Genomic DNA, 25,780 nt, shown 5'->3' on the forward strand with positions numbered 1-25,780 from the left:
AGTCTACCAAACCTCCTCAACTATTCTCACCTATTTCTACATTCACCTCTCCAGAGACTGGTGATCACACCTGAACCAGACTCTAGAATCAGAACTCAATGAAGTAGCTCCAGCCACCCATCACATTCCACGTAGGCCTAGATGTCAACCGTGGCACTCTAAATTCACAAGACACCTACAAAAACTTCACGGAAAGTAGAATGTCAGTTGCGTAAATCTTCAAGTGACTTCCTCACATATAAGACCATTTACCACTCTTATCGTAATGCTCTGGACACTGACAAACAAACATATTACAATTTCTCATCTCTTCTCAAGCCCCTAATACCAATCAACTTTTTAATACATTTAAATCACTTATCCCTCCCTCACCAATCCCACCAGCTACTATCCGTGCACAAGATCTTGCTTCCTGTTTCAAGGACAAGATTGATAAGATCCAAAATGAAATGGTATGCTCTTCCACAGCCAGTAACATGCTCAATTCCCTAACTGAACCCTCTAACACCTTCTCTTCATTTGCTTCCACAAATGAAGATGAAATATCTGCACTCTGCTCATCTGCCTACTTACTCTACTGCCTCTCCCCCATGATCCTATACCCTCACAAATACGTAAAGCTCTGTCTCCTGGGCTCATCCCAACTTTATCTAGAACCTGCAATCTCTTTCTGTCTACTGGTATCTTTCCATCCCTGTTTAAACATACAGTGATAACTCCCATTCTGAAAAAAACAAAATTATGACCCTAACTCTCTCAAATTACTGTCCCATTTCTCAGCTCCCATGTCCCTCCAAGCTACTTGAGAGACTTGCCTACACTCGCCTCACACACTCTCTTACCTCTGACAACTTATTGGACCAACTTTAGTGCCCAGCACTTCACAGAAACAGCACTGACTAAAGTAGTGAATGATGTGGTCACGTCTAAATATAAAAGCCATTACTCACTTCTTATTCTCCTTGATCTCTCTGCTGCTTTTGACACTGTTGATCACTCTCTTCTCATACAAATACTGCAATCACTAGGTATCCAGGTCACAGCCCTTTCTTGGTTCTCAACCTGCCTATCTAATTGCTCTTTCAGTCAACCCTACACCACAAGCTCGCTGCCTAGGTGTCATTCTTGACCCTGAACTGTCCTTTGTTCCCCACATTCATTCTGCCTTAATATCATGTTACATACAGTACATCTAAGAAACATCCAAAATATGAGAACATCTTACAAAAGACACAGCAAAAACTCTAATCCATGTTCTCATTACCTCCCGCATTGATTATTGCAATAGTATTCTGACTGCTCTTTCCAAAAATAGGCTCTCACCAATACAATCCACTTTAAATATATTTGCAAGGCTGGTTTTCCTCTCTAGACATTCATTGTCTGCGGATCCACTCAGTCAGTCCTTTCATTGGTTACCGGTATTCAATATAAAATTCACACAAGGCCATTAACAAAACTGCACAAACATACATCACTTGACTCGTCTCAAAATATTTCCCTACCCGACTTCTCTGCTCTGCACAAGATCTGAGTCTCTCATCCACACGCATTAATTGCGCCCACTCAAAATTATAGCACTTTATCCAGACTGTGCCCACTCTGTGGAATACCCTCCCACGCAAAATAATACTCTCCTCTAGTCTCCAAACATTCCTTGAAAACTCACCTCCTCAGGCAATCTTATCAAATTACTGACCCACTCACCTAACCTTCAATGCCTCCCTATCTAATAATATCCCCTTGTACAGTCCACACATGACCTCTCATATCTTGTCTTTCTTTACTTTCACACCATCCTGACCCTTGGCCAACATTGCTGGGTTACCATATCATACAGCCAATTAAGAACCTTTGCAAGCTGGTGGCCCATTATGCAATAGGTAGCATCTATCTTTGTCTATGAATGCCTATTTCCCTATAGATTAGCTTGCGAGCACGGCCTTCCTACCTCTATGTCTGTCTGTTTTTACCCAGTTTTGTTCTATTACTGTTGTTCCAATTGTAAAGTGCAACGAAACATACTGCGCTATATAAGAAACTATTAAAAAATAATAAATAATGTGCCCCTACAGATTTTGTGGAGGTTCCAGCAAAGCATACTTTGACCCACCTGTAGCCAAATTATTGAGCACACTGATGACCAAACCTTCAGGTTTTATTGGCCTTCAAGATCTGTGATGGCGCTCACCATACATTTGCATTGAGCAAATGATCTTCAAGTATATGAGTGTTACCCACTAAAATGGTATCAGTATAGCAATGGATGGTACCTGTCCAAGGTGACTATTATAAGCTCTTTGGTTAAATATTAATTTGATTTTTTTTAAAACGTTACTGATGGGGCTTAAATGCTTCTCCTCTCATCAGTTCTACCCATATATTTAAATTCCTATGTATGGGGAAATACATCCAAATTATAAATAGGGCACGTTTCCCTTGTAACTAGAACATACTGTTCTAGCTTAGCTACGTACTACAGCATGCTAAGCCTGCTTTGCTTTTTGCATATTTGCAGGGGCTTCCCCTTCATATCACCTTTAAACGTCCTTCTTTACATTTCTCTATCTGTCAAGTTTCCTTTTTAAAAGGTATTGTCATGTGTAACATTTTTTGAATGCTCTGGGCTCAATTATCTGTTTAATAGTATATACTTCCTCAATATATTTTTAGTTGTAGTTAGGTTTTTTGTTTTTATAGTAACCAGAAAATAATCTATTTCATAAAATTGTTTATACATTGATATCTTTAAGGCAGGGATGGGGAACCTTCGGCCCTCCAGCTGTAGTTGAACTACACATACCAGCATGCCTTGCTACAGTTTTGCTATTTGGTCATGTTAAAACTGTTGCAGGGCATGCTGGTATGTGTAGTTCAACAACAGCTGGAGGGCCGAAGGTTCCCCATCCCTGTTACTAGGGCTACTAGTCAGTGGGGATACAGACATTCAAAATGTTGACACCATAAAAATCAACATGGTCTGAAGTCAAAATGTCAACATGTTCAAAATGCTGACATTATGAATGTCTATAGGCAGATGGACAACACATGACATTGGTTTTAGGGCTAGGCTGCATTTATGGTAAGGCTAAAATAGGAGTGTCGACATTCCATAATGCTGGCATTTTGAATATGTCGATACTAAGTCAGTATTGACATTGTAAATGTCGACATTCTGAACATGTTAACATCCCGAGCGTCGACTATTAATACCATATCCAGTCAATGTAATGCCTCTTACACCGTTATTATTCTCCCTCATAAATGCACTGATGCACTTGAATAAATATGATGGCTCATGAAACTTGAGGGTAAGTAGTCTGATTTCATCTGGCTTGTGGGTCCTGTATGCATCAATAAAACCAGACTAGTGTAAGTGTAATCTGTTTAGTGTCCTGCACAGGCCTGGTCTAGTTTAACGCAGTGTAAAACTTCTCCCTGAGTTATACTCCTAAATTAGGATGTTCTATTAAATACAATGCAAGCTCAAGTGGTTGCTATGCAACACCCAATTGCTTAGAAAACTCTGGTAACCAAGGGACTGGGGATGCACAATGTCTAAATATTTGGAGCCAGGAAAGAACAGCAATATGCAAACTACATTCAACACCCAGTGCCCACACAAAGCCAAACCAAAATATTAATCGGGTGTAGAAATCCTTTTAGTTATAATTGTGTATCTGGACCCATTCAGACAACATGTTCCAAATAGCTGACTAATAAGAAGAATGCATAGAACCTCACGTATCACCTGTTTACTAGTACAGCACAGTACAGTATGTTGCATGCTACAAATTATAATATACTGTATAAAGGCAAGTATCTTATAAGTGAGTTTACTTACAAGTTTTGACTTGGTGAATCTGATGCTGGAATGCAGAGATATTTCATACCCTGTTAAGCAAGAACATCATATTTGAAAATAGTATTTTTCTTTTAGGAAACAAGTATAAAGAATTATTAGATACAATTTATGATTTAAGCAAAACACACATTACATCATTATTACACAATAAACTAAAATAAAGGAATTAGGTTTTGCATCTTCAGACATCTTATGGAATAAGCTTACATTCAGCAATGCTTTATTTTCATTGTGTCTAATACAGTGGTTCTCAAACTCGGTCCTCATGACCCCACACAGTTCTCCAGACCACTTAGCAGGTGCACAGTTGTATTCATTACTCATTTATACATTTCAAAAGATCCACAGGTGAGGCTTATTATTTCACCTGCAATTCTGTGAGGAGACCTGGAAACTGTTTGGGGTCCTAAGGATCGGGTTTGAGAACTTGTGGTCTAATGTGTTTACCAGGAACCACAAACAGGGGTATATTTACTAAGGAGCGGGTTTATAGAAGTGGAGATGTTGCCCATAGCCACCAATCAAATTCCAGCTATTATCTTCTAGGAGGAGCTAGATAAATGATATGTAGATTCTGATTGGTTGCTATGGGCAACATCTCCACTTCTATAATCCTGCACCTACGTTCATGTGCAAAATCCTGGGATTTTGGAGGATGTCTGAAAAGGGTATTAGTTAATATTCCCCATGGAGTCAAATTGCTATAAAGGCTTTGTGTATTTATGCACAACCCATTCTCACACCTTTGAGAAAGTCACGTGGAGCGTGACGAAACGCGTTAGAACTAGTGATGAGCGGGTTCGGTTCCTCGGAATCCGAACCACGCCGAACTTCACCCATTTTACACGGTTCCGAGGCAGCCTCGGATCTTCCCGCCTTGCTCGGTTAACCCGAGCGCGCCCGAACGTCATCATCCCACTTTCGGATTCTCGCGAGATTCGTATTCTATATAAGGAGCCGCGCGTCGCCGCCATTTTCACTCGTGCATTGGAGATGATAGGGAGAGGACGTGCAGCGTTCTCTCAGTTTCTGTGTTCAGTGTGCTGCAAATATCTGTGCTCAGTGTGCTGCAAATATCTGTGCTCAGTGTGCTTGCAAATATATGTGCTCAGTGTGCTTGCAAATATATGTGCTCAGTGTGCTTGCAAATATATGTGCTCAGTGTGCTTGCAAATATATGTGCTCAGTGTGCTGAAAATATCGACGTTCTCTGCCTGAAAAACGCTCCATATCTGTGCTGCATTGTAGTATATAGTAGGAGGACAGTGCAGAATTTTGCTGACCAGTGACCACCAGTATTATATAGCAGTACGGTACAGTAGTCCACTGCTCTACCTACCTCTGTGTCGTCAAGTATACTATCCATCCATACCTGTGGTGCATTTTAGTTGTGCGCAGTATATATAGCAGGACGACAGTGCAGAATTTTGCTGACCACCAGTATATAATATATAACAGTACGGTACAGTAGGCCACTGCTCTACCTACCTTTGTGTCTTCAAGTATACTATCCATCCATGCCTGTGGTGCATTTTAGTTGTGCGCAGTATATATAGTAGGAGGACAGTGCAGAATTTTGCTGACCACCAGTATATAATATATAGCAGTACGGTACAGTAGTCCACTGCTCTACCTACCTCTGTGTCATCAAGTATACTATCCATCCATAGCTGTGGTGCATTTTAGTTGTGCGCAGTATATAGTAGGAGGGGACAGTGCAGAATGTTGCTGTGACCACCAGTATATATATATAGCAGTATGGTACAGTAGTCCACTGCTCTACCTCTGTGTCGTCAAGTGTACTACAAAAGTTCAGTAAAATGACACAAAAATCAAAATTAAAAGCATCTTATGAGAAGCGTAAACTTGCCAATATGCCATTTACGACACGGAGTGGCAAGGAACGGCTGAGGCCCTGGCCTATGTTCATGGCTAGTGGTTCAGATTCACATGAGGATGGAAGCACTCATCCTCTCGCTAGAAAACTGCAGTGCCACTCCTAAATGGGCCAGGTGTTTGTGTCGGCCACTTGGGTCGCTTAGCTTAGTCACAACAGCTACCTCATTGCACCTCTTTTTATCTTTGCATCATGTGCTGTTTGGGGACTATTTTTTAAATCTGCCATCCTGTCTGACACTGCAGTGCCACTCCTAGATGGGCCAGGTGTTTGTGTCAGCCATTTGGGTCGCTTAGCTTAGCCATCCAGCGACCTCGGTGCAAATTTTAGGACTAAAAATAATATTGTGAGGTGTTCAGAATAGACTGGAAATGAGTGGAAATTATGGTTATTGAGGTTAATAATACTATAGGATCAAAATTACCCCCACATTCCATGATTTAAGCTGTTTTTGAGGGGTTTTTGGAAAAAAACACCCGAATCCGACAAAGTTTTCAGGGAGGTTTTGCCAAAACGCATCCGAATCCACGGCCGTGGAACCGAATCCGAAACATAAACACAAAACCAGAAAAATTTCCGGTGCACATGACTAGTTAGAACCCCTCACAGGTTTACCTGCTGGACCGTATACCCTGTCTAACAAGCATCTACCGAACAAGCATTTTTATCTACACCACACGAGTGGCACAGGCATCCTAGCTCTCGCAGCGGCTCAGCCACTCTCTGCAATGCCGCCTCCGTCACTGCAGTACCGAACAAGCACTTCGAGCTATACCTCACGAGCGGAACTGGCATACCAGCCCCCGCAGCAGCTTATTCACTCTTCTCAACGCCGCCTCTACCACTGTGGTCTACTGAGCAGCACCGGCTTTATAATCCCCACAGTGGCATCATCTCAACACCGCCTCCGCTACAACACTCCGGTTAGTGTATTGCAGCGCTGTCCCTTTCAGTAACAGCCAAGTGTTGGGCACTGCAGGACCATTAACAGAGGACGCTCGGTTATAACCAGCCCACGGGAGAGGTAACTTTGCTCTCATTTCTATCGGAGTTCATCTAATTAACGGAGCTAAATACCTCATTCACGGGACTGCAATACCGTGTACAAGTCTGTGGAATATTCCTTTTGTATCCCTTTCTGCATTCAGGAACATTACAGCTTTTCTGCTCTATATGCATGTTGCAAATTGTTGCCGTCTCTGTTACAATCGCTTGTTCTTATTGACTCATTAGTCTCTCAATACAGGGTAATTGGACATTTTTCCTTCAGGCCTAGTCTTAATGAATTTTCACTTTTTATGGTCATTGTATAATAAACATTTTTAACTAATTATCTCAGCATACGTCAGCTTCCTTTATCTTTTTCCTGGTTCCATTGCGCAGCTGGGTTTTTGTTTATATACAACCCATTCTCAACATGCAACCCACCCTGTTTTCTGAAAATGGGTGCCAGAATGCACAGCAAGCCACTCAACCAGAGCTAAACGTAAAGATGAGCACAGATTATAGACGTAAAAATGTATCTGAAAAGCTGTATTTTCAGGAGTCTATTGTGATTGGCACAGTGAGGTGTGTTTAAAAGTGACCAGAGCAAAAAGGTCAAGTCATTTATGACTACCTGTAATATTTAGGGTAGCCCCCACTTCTAAAAAAAAATAAAATAGTAAATGGCTCTAGATCCTGAGGAATTTTACAAATAAAGAGGGTAGATAACAAGCACAAAACTCAAGTGAACTGATGCCACTACACAGGGAAACCTACAGTACAACACAATGGGTACCTCCTTTCATAATAGGAACTAATCCCAGCCTCTTCAACACAGCTCCAGGGCTTCTGGAGAAGGGACGTAGTGCTCACATGTTTTTTGCTCAATAGGACCGACACTATACTGAACACGGTCAGATAAGTATTTGCTCCTCAGCAAATTTAAGTTGTTTTTTTTCTTTTCTTTTCACATTGCCCACTTGTGATAAGCTGTGCATTATTGACCTTTCCAGTTTATTTATTATTTATTAGCAGTTTCTTATATAGCGCAGCATATTCCGTTGCGCTTTACAATTAGAACAACAATTATAGAACAAAACTGGGCAAAGACAGACAGACAGAGGTAGGAAGGCCCTGCTCGCAAGCTTACAATCTATAGGGAAATAGGCATTGATACACAAGGATAGATGCTACCTGTCACATAATAGTTCCCCAGGTTGCTAGGTTCTTAATGGGTTGTTTATGATATGATCACCCAGCAATGTTGGAAGACAAAATGTGAGTTTATGTGGACTGTACAGAGGGGATGTAACTTGATAGGGAAGCTGTGAAGGTTATGTGTGTGGGACTGAAATTTGGTAGGCTTGTCTGAAGAGATGAGTTTTCAGAGAACGTTTAAAGGTTTGGAGACTAGAGGAGAGTCTTATTGTGCGTGGGAGTGCATTCCACAGAGTGGGTGAAGCCCGGGTAAAGTCCTGTAATTTTGAGTGGGAACAGGTAATACATGTGGATGAGAGACGCAGATCTTGTGCAGAGCGGAGAGGTCTGGTAGGGAGATATTTTGAGATGAGTGAGGAGATGTATGATGGTGCAGTTTGGTTAATAGCCTTGTATGTAAGTAAAAGTATTTTATATTTGACACGGTAGAATACCGGTAACCAATGGAGGGACTGACAGAGCGGATCAGCAGATGAAGAACATCTGGCGCAGGAAGATTAGCCTCGCAGCTGCATTTAAAATGGATTGAATTGGTGATAGCCTATGTTTGGGAAGACCAGTAAGGAGACTATTACAATAATCAATGCGGGAGATGATGAGTGCATGGATTAGAGTTTTTGCAGTGTCTTGTGTAAGATAAGGGCGTATTTTAGATATGTTTTTAAGGTGCATGTAACATGATTTAGAGACAGATTGAATGTGTGGAACAAAGGACAGTTCATAGTCAAGGGTGACACCTAGGCAACGAGCTTGTGGGGTGGATAGTTGCATTGTCAACAGTTATAGAGATATCAGGTTGGTAACTACTCTTAGCTGGTGGGAAAATAATTAATTCGGTTTTGGAAATGTTGAGTTTGAGGTGGCGAGATGACATCCAAGATGTCATCTCGCCACCTCAAATTGGTGATAGCCTATGTTTGGGAAGACCAGTAAGGAGACTATTACAATAATCAATGCGGGAGATGATGAGTGCATGGATTAGAGTTTTTGCAGTGTCTTGTGTAAGATAAGGGCGTATTTTGGATATGTTTTTAAGGTGCATGTAACATGATTTAGAGACAGATTGAATGTGTGGAACAAAGGACAGTTCAGAGTCAAGGGTGACACCTAGGCAACGAGCTTGTGGGGTGGGGTGGGGTGGATAGTTGCATTGTCAACAGTTTTAGAGATATCAGGTTGGTAACTACTCTTAGCTGGTGGGAAAATAATTAATTCGGTTTTGGAAATGTTGAGTTTGAGGTGGCGAGATGACATCCAAGATGAAATGGCAGACAGGCATCCAGTGACACGAGCCAATACTGGTGGTGACAAATCTGGGGAGGATAGGTAGATTTGAGTATCATCAGCATACAAATGATACTGAAATCCAAAGGAGCTTATTAGTTTACCAAGAGAGGAGGTATAGATTGAGAAAAGCAGAGGACCTAAGACTGAGCCTTGCGGTACTCCAACTGATAGAGGTAGAGAAGAGGAGGTAGAATCAGAGAAGTGAACACTGAAAGAGCGATTAGATAGGTAGGATGAGAACCAAGAAAGGGCTGTGTCATGAAGACCTAGGGATTGTAGTGTTTGTATGAGAAGAGAGTGGTCAACAGTGTCAAAAGCAGCAGAGAGATCTAGAAGAATAAGTAGTGTGTAATGGCCTTTTGATCTAGCAGTGACTAGATCATTCACTACTTTGGTCAGTGCCGTCTCTGTGGAGTGTTGGGCACGAAAGCCTGATTGAAGTGGATCCAATAAGTTGTGCGAGTTAAGAAAGTGTGTAAGGCGAGTGTAGGCAAGCCTCTCAAGTAGCTTGGAGGGACTGGGTAGCTGAGAAATGGGATGGTAGTTAGAGAGTGTTTTTGGGTCAGAGTTGTGTTTTTTTAGAATGGGAGTAATGACTGCATGTTTAAACAGTCCATCTTTCCAGTCCATTTGGATCAAAGTCATTTAGCAATTTGGACACCCTGGAACATATCTAATTATACAAACACAAACATACATAGACAATGCTTGCTTGAACATGTAGTGACACAATATGTAGCGCCACGGAGATAGAATATCTGCCACGATTGTAGTCTCTTTTTTTCCCTTACAATCACTATCACTCTTGCACTCAATGAACCAGGAGGACAACAGCAGCCCACATTTTATCCCACACTGGTCTGGTTTTCTCTAGGGGGGTACACACGCTCCTTTTTAAATGGGGAAACTAATGCTGGCTAATCAGTCCCAGGCTGAAACTGGCTATTTTTGAGGGGGGGTAGGGGGCTAAACTTCAGACCAAGGCATATGAAAATGTAATAGATATGCCTGCTATGAAGCATTTCTGAAAACATGGAGACGCAAAGTTTAGAAAAAATAATATTTATGTCCAGGAAGTATCTCATGACACAGATTCTGTGGCGATCTAATGAAGCGATGACTGAACCGAAATATTTCATCTATGCTAGCGGTAAGATTTGAGAATGGCAGAATTGCTATAGCCACAGTCAGGGACAGCTCACGGGGAAAGGTTGACAGTGCTATCACCTGGAGAGCTCTGGTTCTGGAGGCATAGCTGCAGTCATCCTGCCAGCACTGTCTAGCGGAGCAGCTGGGAACTCTGTCTCACTTGCACTGTCACTGATTTGACTACAAGTCATGGTCACCGGAAGAAGGCTTCCTCTCTGCTCTCTAAATGTCGGGTGTGATAACATCACCACTGACATTTGTAAAGGACGTGGAGAGAGGAGCAAAGCCTCATCATACAACGTCCAGAGGTCCTCACTGGGACCCTACAGTAATGAACATCAGGCCAAGTGCAGTGGTGAGTTAACTTTTTAGCAGTTCCAACAAACATGAACTCTTCTCTAATAGAGCAATAATCTGAATACGGCTGCAGTGTTGCTAGTTTGCCATTTGTCTGACAGAAGTTTTAGTGTTTGCTATATAAATAATTGGCGGATAAACTGGTTGCAGTGAGTGAGATACTTTTATTGGTATCACTGGTGGTGGGAGGGGGAGCAGAGGCTGCAATACTGACAAGCATAGGTACTGTACTGGGTGTGTTGCCTCGCCTGACTATCCGGTAATATCAGCAGACGGAAGCTGTGAGTATGCCCTGTGAAAAGAGGGTCTGTATGTGTTGACCGGAGAGAGGGAAATTACCGTCATGTGAAACACTGCATGGGCTGAGGGGGTGCACATATAGACGACCCCAACTAGAATTTTTGTATGTGTATATGTCTATATTATATGCATGCGTAGGTATGTGTGTGTGTTTATATATAAATAATAATAATAATGCTATTGTATATACAGATGTGTCCACCTAAACCTACAGTATCCTCCATTCACAGAACATAGCCCTGTTTGGCGTGCAACAGACTTTACTACATAGCCACGCCATGCGACTTTTTCTTAAAATAAACAGCTTACTCTGCAACTTTTTATCAATTACTTTGAGACAAAAAAAACACCAAGTATTGAGTACACTATTATTGAATTAAAAATGATGCAAAATGTACACAGCCTACTGTAGGTAACAATAGATCGTCCAGGTACGGAATTATGTTCACTCCCTGTTTGCGGAGTAGAAACATCATCTTTGCCATCACTTTGGTGAACAGTCTCGGTGCCGTGGAGAGATCAAATGGCAGGGCCTGGAACTGGTAGTGACAGTCCTGCAATTCAAATCATAGATAAGCCTGATGAGGTGGCCAGATCGGAATGTTGAATCCTTGAAGCCCGGTTTCAGTACTACAAACAAGATTGAATAATATCCCCTGTTTTGCAGATGAGGTAAAACTGGAACAATGACTTGAGTAAGTACCAGTTTTTGAATGGCATCCTGTAAAGTTATACTTGCCTCTTGCTAAACTGGTAAGCCTGATTTGAAGAATCTGTGAGGTGGGAGCTCCTGGAACTCCAGTCTGTAGCCCTGGGAAATAAGATCTATGAACCAGTGATCCTGGCACAAACTTGTCCAGATGTGACTGAAGAATTTTACTCTGGCTCCCACCAGCCAGTCTTCCAGGCATTGCGGTCCACCATCATGCTGAAGGCTTTGAGGAAGCAGAGCTTGTGCTCTATTCCTGAGAACCAGCAGTTGCTGGTTTGCGTGGTTTACCTCTACCGCCTCTGGTGGCTGTAGAAGATTTACTGGTTTTGCCCCTAAACTTGGCCGTCTGAAAGGACTGTAAATTGGAACCTGAGCAAGCCTTCCTAGCTGGGGAAGCTGCAGAAGGAAGATATGTGGACTTACCCGCAGTAGCTTTGGAGATCCATTTGTCTAGTTCATCTCCAAATAAGGCCTCTCCTGTGAAGGGTAGGCCTTCCACGCCTTTCCTGGAGTCCACGTCAGCAGTCGACCGGCGTAGCCATAAGCCTCTGCATGCTGACACTGCCGTAGCAGTGGTGCGTGCATTAAGCAAGCCTATTTCTTTTATGGCTTCCACCATAAAGTTCACAGAGTCCTGTGTTGCAGGAGTAAAATAAGCTCCCCTTGAGGCAAAGTGTCTAAGTCCTCAATTAGGTTACCCAATCATTTGGCAATGGCTTTAGTAATCCACCCACATGCTATAGTGGGTCTCTGGGCCACCCCAGCAGCTGTATACAAGGATTTGAGTGTGGTCTCAATTCTACGATCAGCCGTGTCTTTCAGGGAGGCTGCACCCGGGACAAGCAATACAATTTTTCGTGACAGCCTGGATACTGATGCATCCACTATCTGTGGATTTCCCCATTTTTTTCCTAAAAGGAAAAGGAAAAGATCATAGCAACCTTTTAGGGATTTGAAATTTCCTCTCGGGATTAACCCACGGTTTTTCAAACAGGGTATTTAGTTGCTTTGACACAGGAAAAGTGGCTTATGATTTCTTTTTATATACTAAAATAAGATTCCTCTCTCTCCTCTGTCACCTTATCAGGGATATGCAGAACTTCTCTGATAGCCTCTATGAGAGCCTATATTCCCTGTGACAGAGTAGCCTCCCCCACCTCTGAGTCCACCTCCCCCTTAATAGAGTCCAGCCATGCTGGCTCTGCAACGCTAGCCTGGGAAGGTACACTATACTGAGTACACAGTAGTGAACCCCCTGGAGAAAGGAACACTGTGCCTTACATGAAACACACTCTTTGCCTGACATACTGTAACAATGACCGCACACACGCACAGGAAAAGGTTAAATGCACAAGAAACCCACAAAAAGCACTTCCAGGGAGACACAGAGATAGTAAGGAGCCAGCACACAGCGCCCTTACCGCTAATGCCAAGCTTAGCCAGATCGCAGACTAAGTACCTAGATTAGGGACTCAGTACACTAATAAACGCTCCCCCCCTGCTATGAACCTCTGGTACCGCTGAGGTAATCTGGAGTCTCTCCGGAGGAGCTGTGGGTCCCTGTCAGTCAGCGCCTGTGTCCACTGCAGAGGGAAAATGGCGCTGGTGAGCTGCTGGATCCGCTCATAGTGAAGCCCCGCCCCTTCAATGGGGCATGATCTTGCCACTCTTTTTTATACTGGCTGAGGTAATTTTGTGCCTAAAATGGAGTCAACCCCCTTTTAAGTCTGTAGTGCCAGTCTGGGTACGGTGTACACATATAGTGTACTGAGATTCAGTTCACCCCCTCAGAAGCTGTGCATCTGCACTGTGTACTGAGTCTGAAGACCCAGCCGCCGCATGTAGAAGCCGTGCATCTCCGTACCCTCATGCCGCCATAATGGCTGGCAACCAGTTAACCGGGATGCCGGCTTAGTACTCACCACTCTTCTTTCTTCTGGCTCTGTTAGGGGTGGCGGCATGCTACAGGAATGTATGCTCGCCGTGGTGGGGCTTGCGAATTGTTCCCTCAGGAGCTAGTGTCCTGTCAGCGGGGAATGGGACCATTAACCCTTCAAGAGGTTGGGCCATTCCCCCCCAAGTCCCACGAAGCAGGAAGGCTGGTGCCATCCAGTCCTGCTTGAAAATAACAAACAGATAAAACAAATGCAGAAAACTCTTCAGGAGCTTCCAGAAACATGACCGCCTCCTCTGGGCAAATATTCTAAACTGAGTCTGATAGGAGGGGCATAGAGGGAGGAGCCAGCGCACACTATGAAATTCTAGTGGACCCGTCTATACCCCATGGTACTAAATGGACCAGTCTATGCCCCATGGTACTAAATGGACGTAAGAGAAAAAATATTTTTTAACTAAAATCATTTTGGATAGGGTTCTTCACGTTCTTCACCTAATTCACTCATAAAAACAAAATGAGAATTTCTGAGCGTTTTTTTTGGGGAAAAAGATAGTCACTTAAGTGGTTAACATTTCACAGGTGGTGGCAGTGCATTGTGATGCATTACTGCGCTCTGACCAACAGTCCAGAGCACAGTGTCATCCTAAAAGGTAAGGGATAAAGGGAGGTCCCTGACACCCATCACTACCACCACCATGGATATAATCTCCTGAATTCCAGATCTGTCTGATTACTTAAAACAAACCAATTTAGGAGAAATGGAATTTCCCATAAGATCCTTCTTTACAACAGGCGTTGCTTATTTCTGTATTGTCCATAGGAAGAAGCATGAAGTTCTTTGTTAAAGTAAACTACTAATTATTTTTGCTTTGTTATTGTTTTGTCCATCGTTGTGCTATAACATAAGTGTAAAAAGTAGCCAGTCATTTGAAACAATGAAGAGAATATTTTCATATTATGATAAATGGTTTGTAAGTAATAAAAAATAATATGGGTGTACACATTTATTCTTTTCCCATGACATCTCTGACCTGACTTAATGCAAACCAACAGCTGAATAGCACAACAGTTAAAACAAATAGGTTAAGAGGTCATGCAGTGGGATCATATGAAATCGTTTTTTCATAGTGTAGGTTTGCTAGAAATTATATATATATATATATATATATATATATATATATATATAACAGAGTGGAAAGATCCGGCACTCAAAGGACTTGATGTAGAGCAATAAGCTGGTTTAAATATCAAGCTGACAACGCAGCATCAATAGGTCGCAGCATCAGCATCGCAACATCGGCATCGCAACGCAGCATCGATACGTCTGTGAACTCAGTCGTTCACAGACGTATCGCGTCGGCCGCGCAGCGCAGCCGACGGCCAATATATCTACCGATATATTGGCGCGTCGCTGTGTTTGTACGGGGCGGTCGGCCGACCGCCCGTACACATGCTGCGGCAGCCGGCGGTGATTGACAGGTGAACTGGGCGGTCGTGTGTACACGCCCGCCCAGTTCATGACGTCAGTCCCCGACGGATCGAGCAGTGTGTATGCTGAACACACTGCTCGATCCGTCCATAGATATCTGCAGGTCAATTGATCTGCAGATATATCTGTTAGTGTGTACCCACCTTTAGTCCGTAGAGGATGCTGGGGATGCTTCAAGAACCATGGGGTATAGACGGGATCCGCAGGAGACATGGGCACACTATAAGACTTTGAATGGGTGTGAACTGGCTCCTCCCTCTATGCTCCTCCTCCAGACCCCAGTTATAGGAACTGTGCCCATGGAGACGGACATTTCAAGGAAAAGGATTTATTTAATTATTCTAAACTAAGGTGAGATACATACCAGCTCACACCACTAACACGCCGTACAACATGGCATTCAACAACAACGCATGCAACGGCATGACCAACAACAGTCACAGACTGACTGAACTCAACGCAACATGAGCGTAACTATAACCAAACTGCAGACACAGCCCGCACTGGGACAGGCGCCCAGCATCCTCTACGGACTAAGAGAAAAGGATTTACCAGTAGGTATTAAAATCCTATTTTCTCATACGTCCTAGAGGATGCTGGGGATGCTTCAAGAACCATGGGGTTTATACCAAAGCTCTAGAACGGGCGGGAGAGTGCGGATGACTCTGCAGCACCGATTGACCAAACAAGAAGTCCTCCTCAGCCAGGGTATCAAACTTATAAAACTTTGCAAAGGTGTTTGAACCCGACCAAGTAGCAGCTCGGCAAAGTTGTAACACAGAGACTCCCCGGGCAGCCGCGCAGGATGAACCCACCTTTCTTGTAGAATGGGCTTTTACCGATTTCGGCAACGGCAATCCTGCCGTAGAATGAGCCTGCTGAATCGTATTACAAATCCAGCGCGCAATAGTCTGCTTAGAAGCAGGAGCCCCAATCTTGTTGGGAGCCCACAGGACAAACAGAGCCTCTGTTTTCCTAATCTGCGCCGTTCTGGCGACATAGATCCTCAAAGCTCCGACCACATCTAGAGACTTTGACTCCGCCAAGGTGTCAGTGGCCACTGGCACCACAATTGTCTGATTAACATGAAATGATGAAACCACTTTTGGCAGAAATTGCTGACGAGTTCTCAACTCCGCTCTATCAGTATGGAAAACCAAATAGGGGCTTTTGTGAGACAAAGCCGCCAACACAGACACTCGCCTTGCAGACGCTAAGGCCAACAACATGACCACTTTCCAAGTAAGGAATTTTAACTCAACCTTGCGCAAAGGTTCAAACCAATGTGATTGCAAGAATTGCAACACCACATTAAGGTCCCATGGTGCCACTGGGAGCACAAAATGAGGTTGGATGTGCAGCACGCCTTTAACGAAGGTCTGAAATTCTGGAAGGGAGGCCAATTCTTTTTGAAAAAAGATCGACACGGCCGAAATCTGTACTTTAATAGAGCCTAACTTTAGGCCCGCATCCACACCTGCATGTAGGAAATGGAGCAAACGCCCCAGGTGAAACTCTTCCGTAGAAGCCTTCTTGGATTCACACCAAGACACACATTTTCTCCAAAGACGGTGGTAATGCTTCGCCGTTACTTCTTTTCTAGCCTGAAGAAGTGTGGGAATGACTTCACTGGGAATACACTTTCAGGCTAGGATTTGGCGTTCAACCACCACGCCGTCAAACGCAGCCGCGGTAAGCCTTGATACACGCACGACCCCTGTTGTAACAGGTCCTCCCGAAGAGGAAGAGGCCAGGGATCTTCTACGAGCAACTCCTGAAGATCTAGATACCAGGTCCTTTTTGGCCAATCCGGAACAATGAGAACCCTTGTTCTTCTTATAATTTTTATCACCTTTGGAATGAGTGGAAGTGGAGGGAACACATAGACCGACTGAAACACCCACGGTGTCACTAGGGTGTCCACCGCTATCGCTTGAGGGTCCCTTGACCTGGAACAATATCTCTGAACTTTCTTGTTGAGGCGGAACGCCATCATGTCCACTTGAGGAACTCCCCAACGACTTGTCACTTCTGCAAAGACCTCTTGATGAAGACCCCACTCTCCTGGATGGAGATCGTGTCTGCTGAGGAAGTCTACTTCCCAGTTGTCCACTCCTGGAATGAAGGCCACTGACAGAGCGCTGGCATGTTTTTCCGCCCAGAGAAGAATCTTCGTGGCGTCGGCCATCACCGCTCTGCTCTTTGTTCCGCCCTGGCGGTTTATGTACGCCACTGCTGTCACGTTGTCTGACTGAATCAAGACCGGCAGACCTCGAAGAAGATGTTCTGCTTGCAGTTGTAGATGGCTCTTAATTCCAGAATGTTTATGTGTAGACAAGCTTACTGGCTCGACCACTTTCCCTGAAAGTTTCTTCCCTGAGTGACTGCTCCCCAGCCTCGGAGGCTTGCATCTGGGGTCACTAGGATCCAATCATGAATCCCGAACCTGCGTCCCTCCAGAAGGTGAGAACTGTACAGCCACCACAGAAGGGAAATCCTGGTCCTGGGAGATAGAATTATTTTCCGGTGCATGTCCAGGTGAGACCCGGACCAATGGTCCCACAAGTTCCATTGAAACACCCTGGCATGGAACCTGCCATACGGAATGGCCTCGTAGGCCGCCACCATCTTCCCCAGCAACCGAGTGCAGTGAAGAACAGACACCCTTGCTGGTTTTAGAATCTGTTTTACCATGTCCTGTATTTCCAGAGGTTTTTCCACTGGAAGAAAAACTCTCTGCAATTCTGTATCCAGAATCATACCCAGGAACGACAGCCGTGTCATTGGATCCAACTGTGATTTTGGCAAATTTAGGAGCCAACCGTGTTGTTGCAGAATAGTCAGTGAAAGGGCAACATTCTTCAACAATTGTTCCTTGGACCTCGCCTTTATGAGGAGATCGTCCAAGTACGGGATAATTGTGATTCCCTGCTTGCGCAGGAGAACTATCATTTCCGCCATTACTTTGGTGAAAATCCTCGGAGCCGTGGAGAGCCCAAACGGCAACGTCTGAAATTGGTAATGACAATCTTGCACAGCAAATCTCAGGTAAGCCTGATGTGGAGGATATATGGGGACATGTAAGTAGGCATCTTTTATGTCGACCGACACCATAAAATCTCCCTCCTCCAGACTGGAGATCACTGCTCGTAGAGATTCCATCTTGAACTTGAATTTTTTTAAGAAAGAAATTGAGGGATTTTATGTTTAGAATCGGTCTGACTGAGCCATCCGGCTTCGGGACCACAAACAGGCTCAAATAAAAGCCTTCCCCATGTTGAACCGGGGGTACCGTGACAATCACTTGATTTTGACACAACTTGGTATAGTAGCGCTTACTATCTCCCTTCCTGGAAGAGAAGCTGGCAAGGCCAATTGAAAAATCGGTGAGGGGGCACGTCTTGAAACTCTAACCTGTACCCTTGGGTTATTATTTCCAATATTCAAGGATCCAGGTCCGAGTGCACCCAGACCTGACTGAAGAGTTGGAGACGTGCCCCCACCAGTGCGGACTCCCGCAGAGGAGCCCCAGCGTCATGCGGTGGATTTGGTAGAAGCCGGAGAGGACTTCTGCTCTTGGGAACTTGCCACAGCCTGTGACCTTTTTCCCCTTCCTCTTCCTCTCGCAGCAAGGAAGGAGGCCCCTCAACCTTTTTTGAATTTATTGGGCCGAAAGGACTGCATCTGACAGTGGGGCGTTTTCTTCCGTTGTGCCGGAACATAAGGTAAAAATGACGACTTACCCGCTGTAGCCGTAGACACAAGGTCAGTGAGGCCGTCGCCAAACAAGACCCTACCATTAAAAGGTAGAGACTCCATCGCCTTCTTAGAGTCAGCATCAGCATTCCATTAACGAATCCACAACGCTCTTCTCGCTGAGACTGCCATGGCATTGGCCCTTGATCCCAGAAGGCCAATATCCCTCACCGCTTCTTTTAAATATGCTGCAGTGTCCCTGATGTGACCAAGAGTCAAAAGCACACTATCCCTGTCTAGGTTATCTACCTCAGTTGATAAGTTATCTGCCCACCTTTCAATAGCGCTACTCACCCATGCCGCAGCAACGGCAGGCCTGAGTAGCACCCCCGTAGTGACATAAATGGATTTTAGTGTATTTTCCTGCTTACGATCCGCAGGCTCTTTTAGGGCTGCCGTGTCAGGGGACGGGAGCGCTACCTTTTTGGAAAGACGCGATAAAGCTTGGATTGACTCCCACCTTTCCCTATCCCCAGCAGGGAACGGATATGCCACTGGAATTCTTTTGGGAACATGAATTCTTTTGTCAGGATTTTCCCAAGCTTTTTCAAAAAGCGCGTTCAGCTTATCAGAGGGTGGAAACGTTACCTCAGGTTTCTTTCCTTTATACATACAGACCCTAGTATCAGGAACAGCAGGGTCCTCAGCGATATGTAATACTTCCTTTATCGCCATAATCATGTACTGAATACTCTTAGCCAGTTTCGGATGTAATCTGGCATCACTATAGTCGACACTGGAATCAGAATCCGTGTCGGTATCTGTATCAGTTATCTGGGTAAATGCACGTTTCTGTGACCCCGAAGGGGTCTGAGCCTGTGACAAAGCATCTTCCATGGATTTCCTCCATGTCTGGTTCTTAGACTCAGATTTATCAAATCTCTTAGCCAACTTATTCACATTTGCGTTTAAAACACTCAACATATTCACCCAATCATCCGTCGGCGGTGCCAACACTGCCACTCTCACAGCCTCACAGCCTCCTCCTGGGAAGAGCATTCAGCCTCAGACATGTCGACACACACATGTATCGACAGCCACAACCACACTGGGGTTATAGGAGAAAGACCCACAATAGAGCCTGCCAGAGAGACACAGAGAGAGTTCTGCCAGCTCACACCCAGCGCCTATCCCGGTTCTGAAGCCAGCATAAGACTGCCCAGACCTGCTAGCGCTTTTTACATATAATAATAAATCACCAAATTACTAGTGACCCCCACCCCGTTTTGCCCCGTTACTTGCACAGCAGTGTGGAGGTCAGGGCCAGCGTCTCTGCAGCCTTCTGTGAAGAGAAAAATGGCGCTGGTCAGAGCTGTGCTGGCTAAGCCCCGCCCACTACATGGCGCGCTTCAGTCCCGCTCAAAAATCTTTATACTGGCGGGGGTCCTGTAACTAGTGCCTGGGCACTGTTATGTGCTATGCCGGTGGTGTTTGAGGTCCCTCATGCTGCCCAGCCCCCCCCCCCCTGTGTGATCTGTGTGGGAGCATGGCGCACAGCGCGCCCGCTGCGCGGTACCTCAAACGCATCTTCTGCTGTCACTGAAGTCTTCTGATCTTCTCATACTCACCCGGCTTCTGTCTTCTATCTCTGTGAGGGGGGTGATGGCGCGGCTTCGGGAACAAGCAGCTAGGCGTACCAAGTGATCGAACCCTCTGGAGCTAATGGTGTCCAGTAGCCTAAGAAGCAGAGCCCTTGAACTTAGAAGAAGTAGGTCTGCTTCTCTCCCCTCAGTCCCACGATGCAGGGAGCCTGTTGCCAGCAGGTCTCGCTGAAAATAACAAACCTAATAAAAAGTATTTTTCTGAGAAACTCTGGAGAGCTCCTCAGTGTGCATCCAGTCTCACTGGGCACAGAATCTAACTGGGGTCTGGAGGAGGGGCATAGAGGGAGGAGCCAGTTCACACCCATTCAAAGTCTTATAGTGTGCCCACGTCTCCTGCGGATCCCGTCTATACCCCATGGTTCTTGAAGCATCCCCAGCATCCTCTAGGAAGTATGAGAAACCTGATTGGTTGCCGTGGACAACAACATTACTTGTCTGTTTTAGAAGCTTTAGTAAATCCCCCATCCCCCTCCCTGGAGTTTTGTGACCATCCAGGTCTGCTTGTAAGACAAAAAGACCAGACCTTTAAGAACTTCATGACTACAATTGTGACGTATACCTTATCTGCCGATTATCCTTTTTCAGATGCAGTCTAGTGGAAAGCAGTGCAACATAGTGGGGAGTCCACTACAAAGCGCATAACTTTTTCAAGAGCAGTGCTGGTGATAACTAAACAAATTTTAGAAACCACATAAAAGACAGAGTCAAATTGCTAGCAGTACAGCGTTGCCATACTCACAGTAGTTTATTCAGACCCAGTGCTCTGCTGTCATCCTATTACCCACATATTTTATATTTTCAAAGGAAAGCCTACAAAAGGGGTATATTTACTAAGATGGGAGTTCTATTTAAGGGCCTAATTCAGACCTGATTGCAGAAGCAAATTTGTTAGCTAATGGGAAAAACCATGTGCACTGCAGGGTGGGCAGATATAACATGTAGAGAGAGTTAGATTTGGGTGGGGTGTGTTCAAACTGAAATCTAAATTGCAATGTAAAAATAAAGCGGCCAATATTTACCCTGCACAGAAACAATATAACCCACCCAAATCTAACTCTCTCTGCACATGTTCTATACAACAATTTACAAATATTTAGCAGTTACCTAATTTTGGACTGCTAAATCCATTTAAAATGTACACGATTCATTAAAATATTAAATACCTACAATACTGTGGAATCACAAATATTCCTAATTGGCATCCTTTTGCTAGTTTGAGTTCATTAATTTTTTTTACCCTTGTTCAAAGGAGGCTGATGGAAGCTGCTGCTCCAAAGCAACGTAAGTATAATCTAGCAAACACACACCCCTCCCTTCCCCTGGCGTATTGTGTAACAGGGGCTCTACCTGGAGAAAAGTGTAAAGGTAATGTGTAAAAGGGGGCTCTACCTGGAGTAATATGTAAAAGGGTGATCCACCTGGAGTAATGTGTAAAAGAGGCACTACTGTGTTGTGTAATCTGAATAATTGAGACTACTGTGCACGTAATATTAATTGGTATTATTTTGTGACCACACCCCTTCCCCATAAAGCCACACCATATATTTTTGGCGCACACTGTCCCTATCTGGCACACCAATTCTTTCTGGCACAGGGCATCAAAATGTTATGGCTGTAATCATCATTGATCCATTTTGTAATTCAGTCATTTGTGGTTTGCTACAGCTATAAACACTTTTTGCTTGGGTTCATGACTAGCAGTTCTCTAGTCATCCTGTTTCATTTGCTACTTTAATACAAATAAAATATAGTGGTTTTTATTTAAAAATGGTACCAAAAAAATATAAATAAAAAAATTAAGCCATAGCCATCAATAAATATTCCCTAAAATGCATCTGCAAATACCAAGAAATAACATTCAAATTCATTCACATAGGGAAAATATAAAAATGGATCTTTTACTGGATGCCTTCCATATTTCTGAGGATACAGTGATGGTATATACAGAATGATAGGTAAGTGTTTTTATTCTCCAAGTATGATTCAAAAGGATAGTTATTTTAAATAGTTAACAAAAGTAGGCATTAGATAAGTAGCTGCATGAATAAACATGTATACAGACCTAGCAAAGCTTTAAACGGGCACTGAAAACCCACCTATTCATCAAAGTACCCTTCCAATGCATAACCTAGTCCTGAGGCTGCTCCTCCATCCCCCTGCCTTGAACATATCTGCTTTGCTTACATACTTCCATCAGGCTACCTCCCGCTTGCTTGCACCTCATGTCATCTGTCTGTCGTCCCTTCCTAATAGATTGTTAGCTCTACAGAGCAGGGCACTCTTTCCTCTTGTTATCTAAGCCCTCTTCTTGACACATTTTACTCACAGCTCTCACCTACTCAGCGACCGTCTTTACCACTTTTTCTCCTGCTGGTAAAGGCCCATCTCTATCTATGGCTGCCAGCCCCAAGTAGTACGATGATTACTCCCTCACTACTTACATCTTAGCTGTATTATGTTTTGAGAATTGTGGTGCTCTTTGTTACCTGTACTCTATTTTTGTTATTTATTTACTGTAATGCTTAGTTGTAATGCTTAGTTTCGTCTCCCTGTACTGTCCTTTGCACGGCGCTGTAAAACATTTGTGGCGCCTTATAAATAAAATGTAGTAATAATAATAATAATAATAATAATAATTTCAAATGACTGGGAATAAATGAAAATAGTAGCTCAGTAAACGAACTGGTTTTCGTTTGGTTGCTTGATATGTGGAACAGCATTATGGTGCAATGGTTACCCCTCACAGCACTGAAATTATGGGTTCCATCCCAACTATGAACCTATATGTGCATAGTTTGTATGTTCTCCCAGGGTTTGCGTAGGTTTCCTCCCACGCTCCAAAAGGACACTATTTGGTTAACTGGCTTTTAACAAAATATAACCCTAATGCAGGTCTAGTCAACAAAGTGGTTCTCCAGCTGTTGTGAAACATTAAGACCCACCATGCCCTGCCACAATTTTGCAATCAGACAATGCTGAAACTGTGGCAGGACATGCTGGAATGTGCAGTTTCACACTGGAAAGCCACAGGTTGGCCAGACCTGACTAAGATTGTAAGCTCAACTGGATCTGGGGCTGATGTGAATGACTAAATATTGTCTGTAAAGCGCCTTCTGAGAAAGCCACTGAGTGATCCATAGGCGGAGAAAAGCGTAAAGGATGTTTTTGTCACCAGCTGCGGTGGTGATATTTAGAACTGTGATTTCTGCACTGACAGTGAGAGGACCAGAGGCTTAAAACGAGGGTAAGACGTCACCCAGATAAAATAACTGTGAGACTGTTCGGATCAACACTGAACTGTGCTTAAGTTATAATGTGGCCATGCAAGTATCTCCATTATATGGATTTAATACTAACACACTAACTGTTATTAGGACAAGCATCCACAATGATCTATAACAGTGATGGCTGACCTTGACACTCCAGCTGTTGTTGAACTACACTTTCCAGAATGCCCTGCATCAGTTTTGCTATTTGGCCATGCTAAAACTGATGCAGGGCATGCTGGGATGTGTAGTTCAACAACAGCTGGAGTGTCAAGGTGAGCGATCACTGATCTATAACATGCTACACTAACAGTACTCTACAATGGATACTGTTTTCTAAATTGTGGCTCAGTGGATGGATGGAATATAAGCGCATTGCAATACTAACCTACTGCTAACAGCATGGACAGCTAATTAACCTCTGAGTGACTGCGTTATTACATATTAATTTTACATTTTTAATTATTGATTTAATCACTGGCCGTGTGGTATCGTACTGTAGTACAGGTTGAGTATCCCATATCCAAATATTCCGAAATACAGACTTTTTTTGACTGAGAGTGAAATAGTGAAACCTTTGTTTTCTGATGGCTCAATGTACACAAACTTTGTTTAATACACAAAGTTATTAAATATATTGTATTAAATGACCTTCAAGCTGTGAGTATAATGTGTATATGACACATAAATGAATTGTGTGAATGTACACACACTATGTTTAATGCACAAAGTTATAAAAAATATTGGCTAAAATGACCTTCAGGCTGTGTGTATAAGGTGTATATGTAACAAATACATTCTGTGCTTAGACTTGGGTCCCATCACCATGATATCTCATTATGGTATGCAATTATTCCAAAATACGGAAAAATCCGATATCCAAAATACCTCTGGTCCCAAGCATTTTGAATAAGGGATACTCAACCTGTATATGTATGTATTGTTTGTAATATATGTAATAAATGTTTTTTTTAAATGATATATTGAATCAGACAGCGCTTCAATTCTTCCTTTTTTATTGTCTGTAAAGCACTGCATAGTATGTGTGCTCTATAAATACTGTAGCTTAATAAATTAAATGTGTCAAATACATAACATACTGCACCTACAGTCCAATGAAGGATTCATCTTTTCTACAATGTTCCTGTTATATGGTTCATTTTATGAGGAAGAAAGCTACAAATACAGTATACTTAATGCTTAAGATTTTAGCAGAATGGTCATAAGTAAACAAATAGGTATTTTTGTTTAGATCAGTGTTTCCCAAACTTATTTGAATCACGGTGCAATCCGGCAGCCCTAGGTCAAAAAAGTTTCTTATTGAGAAATTCAGATACAATATTAAATTAAGTAGATTGTATTTATATGTCATCCTTAGGTTCGGTGATGTGGTGAGGGACAGGATTTACTTCTGCTTGTCTACATATTTTATCATTGGAAGCCACAAGCAGTGGTTTCCCTATTACATTGACCATAAATAAATTGATTTGGTCCTGGACCACCAACCCAGGGCACCCCTGCAAGTACACAGTTTGAGAACCACTGGTTTAGATTGTTTCAAACAGATATGTACAAAAAGTCTCACTAGTAAACTATATGAAAAACTCTGTGTGTGTGTGTGTGTGTGTGTGTGTGTGTGTGTGTGTGTGTGTGTGTATATATATATATATATATATATATATATATATAAAAATATTGGAGATACCATATTAATTTAAAAGAAATTAGCTATAAAAGTCTCATCAAATGACTCCGTTGCCAAACCTATGACCATCTCGCCCCAACCATATCATGCCAAAGGAAGAACATATGTTTCAGAGATACAGCACCACTCCCTTTATGACCCCATCAAACATTTCCAACTGATTTGCATAAGACCTTCGGAAGATGATTTGGCAAAGTGAATAGACTACAGTTACAACTCCGCACTAACTAAATATGTTAAAGCACCATTCAGATCACTTTAGAGTTTCAAATATCACCATTAACGTACAAACCT

The 25,780-nt window shown here is 43.3% G+C and overlaps 1 protein-coding gene across 2 annotated transcripts in view; it reads right to left on the reverse strand.

Annotated features, from left to right (window-relative positions):
- Nucleotides 1-25,780, reverse strand: part of DUSP22 (dual specificity phosphatase 22) — a 264,351-nt gene that overhangs the window by 36,233 nt on the left and 202,338 nt on the right. For both annotated transcript variants that reach the window (XM_063923058.1, XM_063923059.1), the window contains exon 4: nt 3,845-3,894. In XM_063923058.1, the coding sequence (XP_063779128.1) occupies nt 3,845-3,894 (50 nt within the window). The remainder of the gene's footprint in view (nt 1-3,844; nt 3,895-25,780) is intronic.

The sequence above is a fragment of the Pseudophryne corroboree genome, chromosome 5 (assembly GCF_028390025.1).
Source record: "Pseudophryne corroboree isolate aPseCor3 chromosome 5, aPseCor3.hap2, whole genome shotgun sequence".
In the NCBI taxonomy this organism is placed as follows: Eukaryota; Metazoa; Chordata; class Amphibia; order Anura; family Myobatrachidae; genus Pseudophryne; species Pseudophryne corroboree.